This window comes from Triturus cristatus, chromosome 8 (assembly GCF_964204655.1).
Source record: "Triturus cristatus chromosome 8, aTriCri1.1, whole genome shotgun sequence".
Taxonomy (NCBI): domain Eukaryota; kingdom Metazoa; phylum Chordata; class Amphibia; order Caudata; family Salamandridae; genus Triturus; species Triturus cristatus.
The window spans coordinates 1,532,769,084-1,532,783,268 of NC_140591.1; the positions used below are offsets into that span (position 1 = coordinate 1,532,769,084).

General features: G+C 42.3%; 1 protein-coding gene across 1 annotated transcript in view; it reads right to left on the bottom strand.

Annotated features, from left to right (window-relative positions):
• Positions 1-315: 315 nt before the first annotated feature.
• ATG16L2 (autophagy related 16 like 2) overlaps positions 316-14,185 on the bottom strand; it is a 694,312-nt gene continuing 680,442 nt past the window's right edge. The window contains exon 18 of the mRNA XM_085623378.1: positions 316-5,613. Within this exon, the coding sequence (XP_085479504.1) occupies positions 5,520-5,613 (94 nt within the window). The 3' untranslated portion in view covers positions 316-5,519. The remainder of the gene's footprint in view (positions 5,614-14,185) is intronic.

A 14,185-nucleotide genomic window follows, 5' to 3' on the forward strand; every position in this document is an offset into this window, starting at 1 on the left:
CTCTGGTCTGCGGACTGATATACTGCCCCCGGGACAATCATTTTACAACAAAGACCAGCAGCAGCAATTTGTAATTGACACATGTATGGCATCCTAAACATTATAGATTGACAAAAAGGGTCAATAGCCAATGCTAATAACCCTGATATTGCACTCTGGGTCCCTAGAGAATGTTGGGTGGTTCAGAATTGCATTCCCTCAATCTATTGATGGGACCTATGGCTTGGTTTAAAATGTTTAGTCCACCTGAAAAAGTGACAGCATTAATACATGACATGACATGTGCTTGTGGAACCACAATACTAAATATTCTTATTAAAATAAGTTTATTTACATTTGTATAACAAGACTACATGTTAACAGGATCCATAAACTACCAGACATGTACACTGTACTGACCCCAAAGTAAAGTAACCCTAGACTTATAGGATACAGATAAATAAATAACACCCAAATTAGTAGAAAATGCATATCTCAGTTTTTGTGTGAGTCTCCTTCACAAAAGTGCTTACCTTTATTCGTCATTTAGTGTTCACTTTCTGCAAAAAGAATACGTTCTTGCGGAGTGAACAGGAAAAAGAATACAACAAATGATATCAGTGCATGTATATAAAAATTGTGTGTAAATCTATAAGGGTATCAAAGAAAGGCCATTCAGCTGCTCCCAACTCCAAGCAACACAGCTCCTTGGTGCTATTGTAACATCAGTGAATGGTAAATAATTCGTTGACATCTATCAGGCAATAGTTGGTTAGTTAGTAATTATGCAAAGTGCTATGAATTATATTTGCTAAATACTTGTAGAAGAATGTTCATGATTTGAACTTGCAGAAATTTGGGAGTCTGAATTAAATTCTTACTCGCCATAGGTACTTTACCTATTCTGGTTGGCTGATAAATCACTTTTTTGTGGCTCAAGCGTGCTGACAAAACTTTGTCTGTAAGTAACGGAACAAGGGTTGTTTATTGCAAGTAGTTGATCTAGAAGCAGAACGCTCTAAAAGGCCATATTTATTTTGTCAACAGCATCTAGAACAAGAAGTGCTGCACGCAGAACAGTATGGTATTTGGGATCCATTTGAAATTACAATACAGAAACCAGGATTTGATGGGACAAGGAGGGCGAATATGCAGTTTGGACAGTATTGGGTAACACAGTGCACAGTTCACAATCCACATATTTTCAGTTTGAGGCCCATGGAAATAAAGTGCTTTAAGTGGACTTGCAATTTTTGGCAAAGTGCTGAAGTCAAGATTTGAACCCATGCTTGCAGATGCCAATGTCAGCCTCAGCTCTAATTGCTGTGCAATGTTCAACTCTGATACAATCATCTGCTAAGTTTCACCGCTATTCATTCTTAGTATGAGCTCCCTCTGGAAATGTAATTTGACTAAAGTGGCTTGTATTGGAAAGTAGGCCTTTGGCAATTGAACATCTAACGAACTCTTATGGAGAAATTCCAGTTGTGTCCTGAAGCTGTCTGCTGATGTATAATGCCATCTACTGATTTCAATTGGTATTTTATTTCATTTAACCTTTGTTCCCCCAATTGAAATGCACAGTCTAAAGTAAAAAATCATGCCTCAAATGGATTCCGTAAAACCCTTTGTAAGTGGTCAGATGGGATTTCCATCAGGGCCCATATTGAGTGAGCTGTCATCGGTGTAGATTATGAACCGCCCTCTGTGCACTTACACTAATCTAGCCATGCCAGTAATGAATAATGTAGGTTTAAGAGGTATGTGCTGAAAATGCTCAAACCATGCTTCTGCAAAGTTATGTTCAATATCCAGATATATAGGACAGATAGATTTGCCGACAGAGGTGGAAAACAAATCATTCTAAGAGAATTTTACAGCGCTGGTACATTTGTCATGAACACTGAAAATATTTTCAGTGCTCTTGACAAACTTGCATGCAGTGAAAAATTATTTTTTTCAGGATTTCTATTATATTTGGCCCTACCACTAAAGGACTTTTTTAGGTCGAGCCTAGAGTCAGTGCGCATGCGCTGCTCTGCGAGGCATGCTGTATTGCAGCATGTACTTGTAGACCCACCCACTCTCCACCCATATTTGTCACTGGCTTATGTCATTGTCCTACGTAAATGCTGGCTTCTGATTGGTCAATAGGCTTGTTAGTCCCTCCTTAGTACCGCCTTGTCTTCATTTGTAACTTCCCACGAGGACTGGCCCTTTTCCTTCGGTTCTTACATGTATGCTTTAATTAGAGCCTGGGAGCAGTATTTTCTTAATTGGCTTTCTTCTGCCTGGCTCTCTCACAACGCTTTTTTTACATTTAAGCAACACGGCCACCTCAGATGGGATAATGGCGGACATGCTTTTCTTTTACCTCAACATGGGTGCGCTTGTTTTGTTATAGTGGATCGTCAGCTGTCCATTGATGTCACCAGGGGCGTACGACTTTCAACATATAATTGCTCATATTTCAAGCAGCTGTGTACTAATTCATTTAGGTAGGTTATGATACTCACTAGGAACCTCTAGGAACAGCTTGCAGTACTGCACCTAGACATGCAGTGCTGGTGCCTTGCTCACTAGGGACCTCTAGGAGCAGCTTGCGGTACTGCACCTAGACATGCAGTGCTGGTACCTTGCTCACTAGGGACCTCTAGGAGCAGCTTGCGGTACTGCACTGAGACATACCATGCTGGTTCCTGGCTCTCTATGCAAGCATTTGCAATACACTAGGTCTTGCATTACTGAAAGTATGAGCTATTGGCGTTGCATTAATATTTGCAATGGCAATACCTCAAACTATCAGTAATGCGAGACCTATTGCATTGCAAATGCTTGTTTTATATTTGGCCCCACCACTGCTACCTTAACTCGCCTGATGGACATCCATGAATTTATGTACGAATACCCACACTTGGCTCATTTCTTACCACACTGGCAACTATTTTTAAGCGAATATACTGATGCAATTGTAACAGCGCTGCTATCCACGTTATCGCACTAATTGTGTTTGCGACTTGCTGGAATCATAGTGATTCAGTTCCTTAACATTACGTGCATTTTTAAAGTGCAAATTCACTGAGAGGACTCCAGGCTCTATTCACAGTTAACAAACAATTACTGTTACCCAACTCTTATTTTATGGACTTCAGGGGGATGAAAGGCAGAGAAGTCCTGGCAGGATTCAATCCTGTGACCCTGGTCGCTTAAGCGTGAGGCATTAGTATGCTGAGCCGCCAGAACAGGCATTAACACTAGTATAATGCATTGCTGTTTGCCTGAGCAAGTTCTTCTGTGTTCTTTGAAAGCACTAGTTGGACGATTTCTGTAGCACTTGCAGAACCCTATCAGCCTGCCAACCATATGAAACCAGCATGCAGTTCAATGCTGCTTCCCATGGACAGCTAACCAGGAGAGGCCTGGATTTGTGAATATATGCCTCAAGAGAGGATAGCGAGCTACCCTTTTATAGTGATATTCATGTTATAGCATCAATCCTGTTTGACGAGTGCCGTGTGGCAGTCTCAAGTAATCACATTTCAGATATCCAAGATGCCACCCATGTGACAAATATCCTTCTGTTACTTATAGGAACCATCCAATGTAGAGAAAAAACTGTCCTCTGTACCCAGTCCTGCTTCCCTAAAAATCAGCAACAATACGGATTGTGGAATGTTTGTTTGTTTGATGATGTCAGCAGGGGTTTTGAGATCTATTGAGACATCATTCACTGGATGTCCCCTTTAAATACCTGGCAGCCATGTTGCAGCCCTGTACCAGATGAAACACCATCTAGGCACCCTTAACATGAACGTAATAGGCCGCTACCGGACCTCTACACAACTCAGAGCTGTCCGAAGTATTGAGTCACAAGGCAATCCTTGTTTTGTACTCCTCACTCATAAGTATACAGTACAACTGTATTCATGAACAAACCTCACCTGAATGTATTCTGTCTGAGCGTGGTGCACGACATCTCACACTACAGGGCCTTTACATCAAGGGGTGGAAAGAGATCTTGTTGCTAATTATGGGGCTGTAACACTACAATGCATCAACTGCAATTCAAAGTGTGTACCTGAGCAGTGTCGGACTGGGACAGAAAATAGACCTGGGCACCAAAGTAAAAGTGGCCTGATTAGCAAATCAGATTGCTAAAACGTTGCCCACGTTTGCAAATAGGGCAGTTTTGAACTTGTAAAGACGTGCTGTATAGATCTTAGGCACGGAAAGGGAGAATGCATGAATTTGTGGTTATATCAATCAGGGAATTGAAACGTAAAAACTAGCCCACTAGACCATAAAACAGGCCCACAAACCTTCAAAATACCGGCCTACACAATGACCTATCAGACCAGCATCTCAGTCACTGTCTGGTTGCCCTATAAGCCAGTCCAACCCTACACCTCAGTATCTTAAGTCTAAAAAAACCTCCTCAGAGTGGCCTCAGGAGCTAAACGGTATTATTCTTTGGTTTTCTCCTGCAGTAAAGTGCCTGAAACAATGGATTTATGTGGATGGTAGCACTGCCAGAAATTAATCTGCACATGCATTTTTCATAAATCATGACAAAGTAATCAAGCATAAGATTGCCAGGGTGGTTTGGCACAGCCACCACCACAGCTCGAACATGCGAGTTGCAAATGGATCACCAAGAAACCCCAGCTCTCGCTCAGAACCAAATAATACATCCTAGAAGTGTCCACAGAGTTTCCATAACGTGATTCCCTTATTTGTCCTATAGTAATATGCCCAACTCGATGGCCCTATGCGGATGGAAGCCCCAACGGAAAAGAATATGAACATCAGTTTCTCCATAAGGCATTAACATTATCGCAGATGGGGTTATGTGGCACAGCCACCACCTAAGTCCTGTATGACTGCAGCTCCTACAACCAGATTGCAAGTAGGTCAATGAAAGAAACCAGCTCTCTCTTGGCAAAACAAATACCTCCTAAGAGGAGGCCTACCAGTTTATACAGGAAGGATGGGTGGAAAGGTCACGACCAGCGCTTTAGTTACATTATTCTTGTTGCTTCCCAAAGAGCCAACACTATCTCCTAAATCTATGTTTTTCCTTTGGAGAAGGTGTGTCCACAAATTCTGAGTCACACTCAGTGGGAATGTGGCACTTATCAACGCTAAATCACACCTGGAGTCCTTGCATGTGATGAGAGGTGGATCCGGCTGAGCTCTTCCACATGAGGAGATGTGTACCTGATCTTGAGCCGCTGCTCAAGATGAGAGTCCTTATATAGGATGATATGTGGATCCAATTATGAGCCCCTGCATAGGATGGGGGTGTATCATTCTGGAGCCCTCTCACATGACGGGATGTGGATACAATCATAAGCCCGTGAAGAGGATGAGGTGTTGCTCTGGCTGGAGTCTTTGCAACGGATGCGACACAGATCCGATATGGAGTCACTGTATAAGATGAGAAGTGGGTCCAGCTGGAGCCTTGGCACCTGATGAGATGTGGATCTGATGTTGGACCCTTGCACAGAACGAGATTGAAGATTGGATATATGGCACAGGCTTTAGAACTCGCTCCAGAGGATAGCCTTCTTTGCCCGGTCCACACTGGCAACATACTCTCCTGAAAGGGACCAGGCGACAGCGTTCACTGAGGACCTGTTGAGAAAATGCAACAAATGAGCACAAATGGAAAATGGGACATTGAAACAAAATAACACATTGACTGAGACAGAGAAGCATTTAAGAGGCTGACCCGTTTCACCTCAAATGGCTTTCAACAAGTTCATTGTTTCACTCTGTTGGGGCTTTGTCACTACATCAAAAGATATGTCTCATCAGTAGGTATCACTGTTTACCTGGCTTCTCCTATAGGAGTAAGCTTCTAAGTATTTAAATCACGCTCCTGCATTGCACTTATTTTTGCACTTGGGTTTCTCTTTCTTTTCACTGCCCCTGTTTGTAGTATCTAGCTGCTCTGAAGAATCCACACAGATCACAGCAGTGATACTCAGAAGACTGAAGATGCCTGGAGGTTAGCATTTTATCTGTATGCAGTCAGGCACATACTGGATGACACACCTTGGCTTATTTGCAACAGAAATGAGGTTTGTCCAGTTAAAATAGCTAAAAGGTGTCCACTGATCGCTTTAAAGAAACATGCATGATCTACCTTGTTACCCCATCCACAGAACTGTTTCCCAGCTTTTAGGGCCAGGGAACAATTACTCATCATTGAATTTGGCGCAATGCTTCTGAATTTTGATTGCTTTGCTCTTCACTTGTGTCGTCTCCAAGGCCTCGGACATACCCAGTTTGTTAGATGGCCCTTATGTTAGAACCATTGCAGGTGAAGACGCTACTATAGAGTCTGCAAGTGTCAGAATGCATATGAGATCAGAAGGGTACAAGAAGTCAGAAGACCTAGCAGGGCAAGGACCGTGACGGCTGGACTCAGAGCTCCTTCCCGAAATATCAGAATCATATACTGAATGTCCCATATCCTATGAGAAGGAGCGAGAGCTCTGAGAAGGGCTATGTTGTGCACTGCCCCATGAACAGAAGGCAATGTAAGGGCTCCAGGAGCAACACAGGCAGACTGATGAAAAATCCCAGGTCAAACAACGTGGTTGCTGCATTTAAGTGGTTTGACACCAGCTGCATTGAGAGGCCTTCAGCAGACAGCAGAGGTATGGGAATACTTCTGTTCCTGACCTGTGCAGATGTGCTGCAACCACTGCCATGCCCTTGGTGAAGAACAGTGGGGTCGATAGCAATCCCAACCGAAGGATTGCAAATCGGTAGTGGATGGGACCTCCCACAAAGCTATATCTTCCGTGCGACTGTCGAATCGAAAGATGAAAGTACGCATCTAACAAGTTGGAAGACCCAATCAGATGCCTAGTTGCAAAGCCAGAAGTAGACTTATGGAGGATAAAATCTTGAATTGGTCCTTATAGAGAAATGTATTTAAGGACCTGCGGTCTAAAATGGGATGCAGCTAGCCATCCTTTTTAACCGCTAGGAAGTAACACCCATACTCAATATTCTGTTTGTAAGGGCCTGGACATGTTGCTGAAGAATGAAAACATGCTCATCTGAGTGGGAGGAAAAGATGGGGTATACGGGGGTGAAACTGTAATAAAGGAAGGGCATCAGCTATTTCTATTATCGGTAGGAGCCACTAGCCCGTTCTGACACCCTCTCCCCCATCGGCCATGTATGTTTCCCTCTCCCACACAGGCCATATGTGTTTCCCTCTCCCACACAGGCCATGTGTGTTTCTTTAAGGGGAAACCAATTTGTAACAAAAAAGGGGTACCCCTAATATTTCCTATATCAGGGTCTACATAGCATATATGAAAAAAACATATAGGAAACACAATACAAAGTGGACTGACTACTTATATAAACATGTACACACCCACAAATTGATGTCATACAAATCTCATTTTTTATTCAATATTTTATATTTAAAAGAAGGGGAAAGAAGGTTATACATCCATAAATGAGATCATTTTCTTGTTAGGGCAATTGTCAATTGATACAATTATGTCTATACAGTATAGTCAGTGATCTATACATTCATAATCTTTTCAGTCAAAGTTATATATTCATATTGCACATTTACAATAAATGTGAAAAAAAAGGGGAAGGAGGGGAAACTATAGGTTCATATACATAGATCTTTCATGGCTAATGATATAGTCTACGCGAGTTTCGGCCTTGTGCCTTCATCAGGTAGCCATGTAATTATGAAACCTTATGCTAGGATCACATTGTCATTTGTACTGTGATTGCTCGCTCGTGATTTCAGCAGGAAGCAATAACTGGAGGGCAATAAAGGGTGGTCTCTCTCTACGCTACAGAATTCCTGAAAAGATGAGAGTAAAAGATCTATGTATATGAACCTATATTTTCCCCTCCTTCCCCTTTTTTTGGCATTTATTGTAAATGTGCAATATGAATATATAACTTTGACTGAAAAGATTAGGAATGTATAGATCAATGACTATACTGTATAGACAACATTTTATCAATTGACAATTGCCCTAACAAGAAAATGATACAAAAAAATGTGATCTAATTTATGGATGTATAACCTTCTTTCCCCTTCTTTTAAATATAAAATATTGAATAAAAAATGAATTTTGTATGACATAAATTTGTGGGTGTGTACATGTTTATATAAGTAGTCAGTCCACTTTGAATTGTGTTTCCTATATGTTTTTTTCATATATCCTTAAGGAGAAACAAAAGTGGTTTACTGGGCGGTGTGGGAGAGGAGGCAGAGTGACTCAATCTGAGGGCTTTTAAATCCGCCTTCGGCCTCCCTTATGTCGGAGAAACTAGTGTGTTTGCTCGACTAGCTTGGAGGACTAGCACAGGTGAAAAGGCATTTACCACGAGTAGCTACAAAATTTGCAGTACAGCCCATGAAAATGATGGGCAGTGGAAGCCAACCCAAGGGTCAAGATTTTGCTCCACTTTGCTTTAACTGCTCAAGGCATCAGTCTGCTTTTTTGACGAAGAGACAGGAACCATCAAAGAGCATGCCCATTAAGTGACCTGGAAATCTCCAGAGACACCTTTTGAGAGGAGCCAGGCATGGCATTTAATAGACCCATGGTCCGTGGACCTTCAACTGAGTCCACAGTGTCAACACCCGCCCTCACGACCTGCTTTGCTGCATTTTGTCCATCTCAGACCACAACAGCAAAGTTGTCCCTAAGGTGATCTGGAAATAGATCTGCATCATTTCCCTCAGGGCATTGGTGTACATGGCTAACAGGCAGGTGGTGTTCACTGATCTAAGATGAGCTGTGGGCACTATATGAATAGTTGATTAATTGCTGATATGAATACACAGCCAGCTTCATGCAGAGTTTGAAAGGGTGTTAGACTGTGGTTCTTGCAAGCCACAGTTGAAAATGGGAGAGAAGTTGACACCAACTAAAACCACTGCTAAGTTAATATGTCAGGATAGGGTGACTTATGGAGCCTTAAAACATTTGTGGATCAAAACTACAAATTTCCTAGGATCTTGTATATTTGTATATATGAAATCAATATACATGCTCAAAGAATGAATGATTGCCCCCAGAAAATCTGGGTGGTGTACTGATTAGGGCTGTGTGAAGTACTGTTTATTTTCACTTCGTGGTATGGAGAAATTAAACCTGGCATCAATCAGCCTTTTTTGAAGGATCTACTTCTGTCTACCATGAACTGGGAAAAATAAACAGCCAACTGCAGGCGGTAACAAATAGATTGTTACATGGCTGTTGTGACTGGTTACAAGCACAATTGGAACAAGCCAATCAGAATGCCAAATAGCAGTCGCTATCTTGCGACACTTGCAACTAACAAAAGGGTGGCTGCCAATCAGAACACTACATAAAGTACACACGTAAAGTAGACTGCTTTCTGTAGTCCATGGATGCATAGGGATCCCAAACACATACATTTATTTCTATGATGTGCACGAAAAACAGTCTTTTCTTTAGTCAACACTTTTCAAACCAACTTTTTCTCCACAGCCAGGATTTAAAAAAATTCCAATTTCAGCAGTCCTACCTCTGTTCAACTACCTTATTAGTGATGCCTGCATACACTACTAAGTTATTTGCACTGTTAATTTGGACAACCACAACATATTTGAGGAAATAAGTTCTAACAGGTGAGACTAGCAGGATGATGTGCACATCTGTGAAGGCGGGGTGAGGGGTATATTGGGACTAGATCGTCAGTCAAAACCTTGGGTATTGTGCAATTCCTTCTGGTGTTTTTCACATCCCAAAAGAAATACCAAAGTGACTGTTAGTGGTACCCTCTTGTGTGCAAAAATTTCTCAGCTACATAATTATTGACCTGGGTTCCCATGCCATAAGTAAACATATAAATGTGACTCTTCTCTGAAGGTCTGAACATTTTCCCTAAATTACTGCCAGAGAGATTATACATTTCCCATGAAGATCACGCATCACAATGCTCCAGCTGCTACTCTTTTAATTAAATGTCCCTATGGCTAGAAATGTGGCCTTGAACCAGGGAACCCCCGCTACATAGATGCTAAGCACTGGCTAAGGGCCTGATTATGACTACACCGGTCCGATGGCTCTATTATGAGTTGGAAGATCAGACCACCATAGGAACACTGCTACCGTCAAGGATCCATGATCCCTGGTGGTCTTGCGACGATCTGAGGCCCGCAATATGCTGGTGGTGCCTCTGAAGCTCTGCCAAGCATATTAGAAGTTTTTTTCCCGCCAACGCTTTCATGGCGGTAAGCCAGCCATGAAAACTGGCAGTGAGGAAACTAAGGCGGCCCTACAGGCCCCTCTGGAGCCTCGGGCTATGGGGATGCATGCAGGGGGCACATGGTGTGCCCCCCCCCATATGCATGCACGCCCAGTTCCTGCATGGCATGGACTTAGTAGTCCATGCCGTGCAGGAACTTGCTTTGGCGTTCCAATTGCGGTGCCTTGCTAAGGCTCACTGCCTGGGACTGCTAAGGCATCACCCGCCAGACCAACAGAAAACTCCTAATCTAGCGGGAGTGTCAGTACGGCTTTGGTGGTATGGCAGTGGGGCGCTGATGTGGCGGCCTGTTGCCAAACCGCCAAATTCGTAATTCTGCCCTTAGTCTAATGTCTTGGAGGTACCTAGTGCCACTGGTATTGTCGTTACCATAGACGGAGTCTGAGCTGTCTTATAGCTCAAATTTCGTCAGGCTCACCATAGGTGCATGAAGCCCGTGGTCTGCCCACCCATAGAACTAAGATCCCTGCCGGCTCAAGAAGAAGAGTGTGCAGGGGGCTCATAAACCATCGTCAGAAACCACAGACTCAACATCGTCTCCTACGTCAAAGACACACAGCTGATTCTCTCCCTCACCGATGACACTACAGCCGCTAAGCGCAACTTCCACAATGGGATGAAGGCAGTAGCTGCCTGGGAAGATGGTGATTTTAGCACAGCAAACCTTTCTTTGATGCTATTTTTAGGAGAAAAAAAGACACCTGTTTGTGGAATACTTTTTTCGTATCTTTCCCAAAAAACAAACCTCAAAATGTAGCAATATTTTTAGATCCCCTACAGGGGAATCCACAAACTCTGGATACCTCTAGAATCCCCAAGATGTTGGGGGGAAAAAGATACAGAGTTGGTGTGGATACTTTACGTGGAAAGAAAGTTACAGATGCGTATGTCTGAAGTACCCCAAATAGCAAAAAAAAGGGTTTAGCACTGGGGTGGAAAAGCCTCAGCAGCTATTGGGTTAAACTATACATCAATTGTACTGCTACACATCAGTTTATAGCATTTGTGACAAAAATACACTTGCTATGCAAAATACATTTGTATCCATTTCCGAATGATTATCAAGAAGCCAGGATTCCCTGCAATATTGACAAATAATTAAGATATTTATATAGCACTATTATTTGCATTAATCTTTTACAAATACGTCTTAACTGATGTGATTCTGTAACTCTGAGACTTGTTCATTTTTTATGTGTGGCAATCCACATTATACTGTACCTTTAACAGTGATTGAAACTTTTATTCATGAAAGAAATATATACAAACGTGTTTTATGTAGCGCTTGATATATTCGACATAACATATTTCATTCTTCTGTTGCATTGCAAATAGCAAGAGTCCCTAGTTGTCAAGACAATATATTCCATTTTATCAATCTCAGAAGGATGATATGCTGAGAAGCCCATGCTGCCGCTCAAAACAGTGTCCTGCAGTCTACACATTACTCCAGCAGAAGTCACAAAAACGACACAGGCACCCATCTAAATATGCATGCATCATGTGAATTAGGTAGAATGGGGCACAGAAAGTCCTTTAGTTAAGTATCAAAAGGCAACATGTCTTTTCCATTAAGTTCTGCACGTTAGGAACTGCTTTGCCGTAGGAAGAAAAGAAAATAAACCACTCCTAAACTATTTATTATCTAATTGTACAAATGTATACCTTTCACTTTTCTTAGGAATGCAAAACTATTTTCAGGTTGTGTAGCATTTCGCAGTCTGACTCTTAATAATCCTCTAGTGGGATCTGGCGTTCTCTGTCTTTTGTTGTGATCTGTGTCATAGGGCACCCTGCTGTTTTTCTGTGGGTGGGTGGAAACAACAGCATCAGGTCACCGTCAAACCCCAAAATAAATGAACACCTTTCTATGTTATGTTATGTTATGTTAAATGAACAGTTAAGTGCACAAATACCCAGAGGTGTCTTGGCGCTGGCTACTGTAAGCGTAAATGGAAAACCTGTTGAGAATTGAATACCTATTCAGAATTGAATAGCCAGGTTTTAAGGGCTTTTCCGAAAGCTAGGAGAGTCGTGGATGATTTAATATGGAGGGGGAGCTTGTTCCAGATCGTGGAGGCACCCAGCTCAAAGCTGCTGCCTCCCCATGACACCTGATTATATTTGGGCACAATCACAGATTTGGCTGTCAAGGATCTGAGAAGCCTGTTATGGGTGTACCAGTTAAAGGTGCTCTTCAAAAAGGCAGGCCCTTGATCATGTAGGGCCTGATAAGTGATACAGAGAGACTTGAAAATAATTCTGGGCCTGATCGGCAGCCAATGAAATGTCCTCAAGTGTTTGGACACCGATTGGTGTTTTCGAATGTTCAGGAGAAGATGAGCCAAAGTATTTTGTAGCGTTTGTAGCTTATTAATCGCGTGTTGATGAGCATTGAGATAAAGTGTGTTGCAATATCAAGTCTGGAAATTGCCAGAGAGGTAACTAATGCTTTTGCAGATGTGATGGAATGAAAGGAAGAAGTTTTTTATCATCTTCAAAGTATAAAAGAGACTGTGTTGGCTTGATCAGTGAGGCAAAGTTTTTAATTTATCAAAACACCGAGATTCTAGGCTTTAACGACTGCCATGGGAAGGGGACCGAGCTCTTGGGGCCACCAGGCGTGTGTCCAGAATGAATGAATGCAGTTGTCTGACATTCAATTACGAACAACCTGCATGCAGCTAGAAAACCTGGTGCCTTGGTTGGGCCCCTCCTTACCAATGGAGACAAAAAATTGTGTCTTCCACATAAGAGGTAAAGGCAAAGCCAAAAGATTTAACTAGCTCAGCCAGAGGGGTAATGTAAATGTTGAACAACGTTGGACTAAGTGCGGATTGCCTCGGAACTCCACAGGGAAGAGAGAACGGCAGAGAGACGTAGTTGTCCAGTTGAACTGATTGTTCTCATCCTGATAATAATGAGCTAAGTAGGTTTCAGGCAGAGGCAGAGATACCAATATCAGGCAGTGATACCAATGTCAGTCAGGCGGGATAACAATTTGTTGTGATGAACAGTATCAAACGCCACCAACAGATCTAATAGAATCAAGACTGCATTACCTCCAGCATCTAAGGTCATCCTGGCTTCCTCAGTGGCCTAGATTAAAGCAGTTTCCCTACTATGATTAGAACGGAACCCGAATTGCGTGCCATCTAAAAGGTTATTGTGGTGAATGAAGTCAGTAAGTTGAGAGTTCATTATCTTTTCTAAAATAATCTTTCCCGGCAGGGGGAGACAAGATATCAGGGAATAGTTATTTGGATCAGTCAGGTCCAAGGAAGCTTTTTTAATAAAGAGGACAGACTGAGCCTTTCTTCCACCCATTTGGAAAGTAGCCCAAATCAAGTACAAGCTGAAAGATATTTGATAAGACTGGGGTGATAGTATATGCAACAAGGGTAGCGATTCTGGGTGAACAGAGGACAGATCTTGCCGCTTTGACCAATCTTGGTCGGAAGAGTGAAGGCCACAAAGCTGGAATCAGCTAAGATAGGGCTAAGGGATAGTCTGTCTGAAGCCAAAGGTGCTACAGATTTTTTCCACTTTATTAAAGAAAAAACTAGCCACATCATTGTAAAGGTATTGGCTAGATTTATTTGTTTTTGTGTCAAAGTTTGTTGTAAGTTTAGTAATTTTTAGGAAAGGTTCTTTAGATGAATTCTCAGCTGATTTGCTTTTCTGAGTAAAATAGGCAGTCTGTTGAAAAGATTTTGGTTTTGTAAACAGCCAGGCAGGTCTTGTACTTGACCTTTTCAGCTTCATTGTATTCCCGGCGCTATTTGTTTTTCTTGCCTTCTGCTGCTCTGCTTAAGAGATCTCAGATCTGCTGTAAACCAAGGAGTGAAAGTCTTGCTTCTTTTGGAATTGGCAGAATTTTGAAGGGCCAAAGATAGAGAGGCTCTAGCCA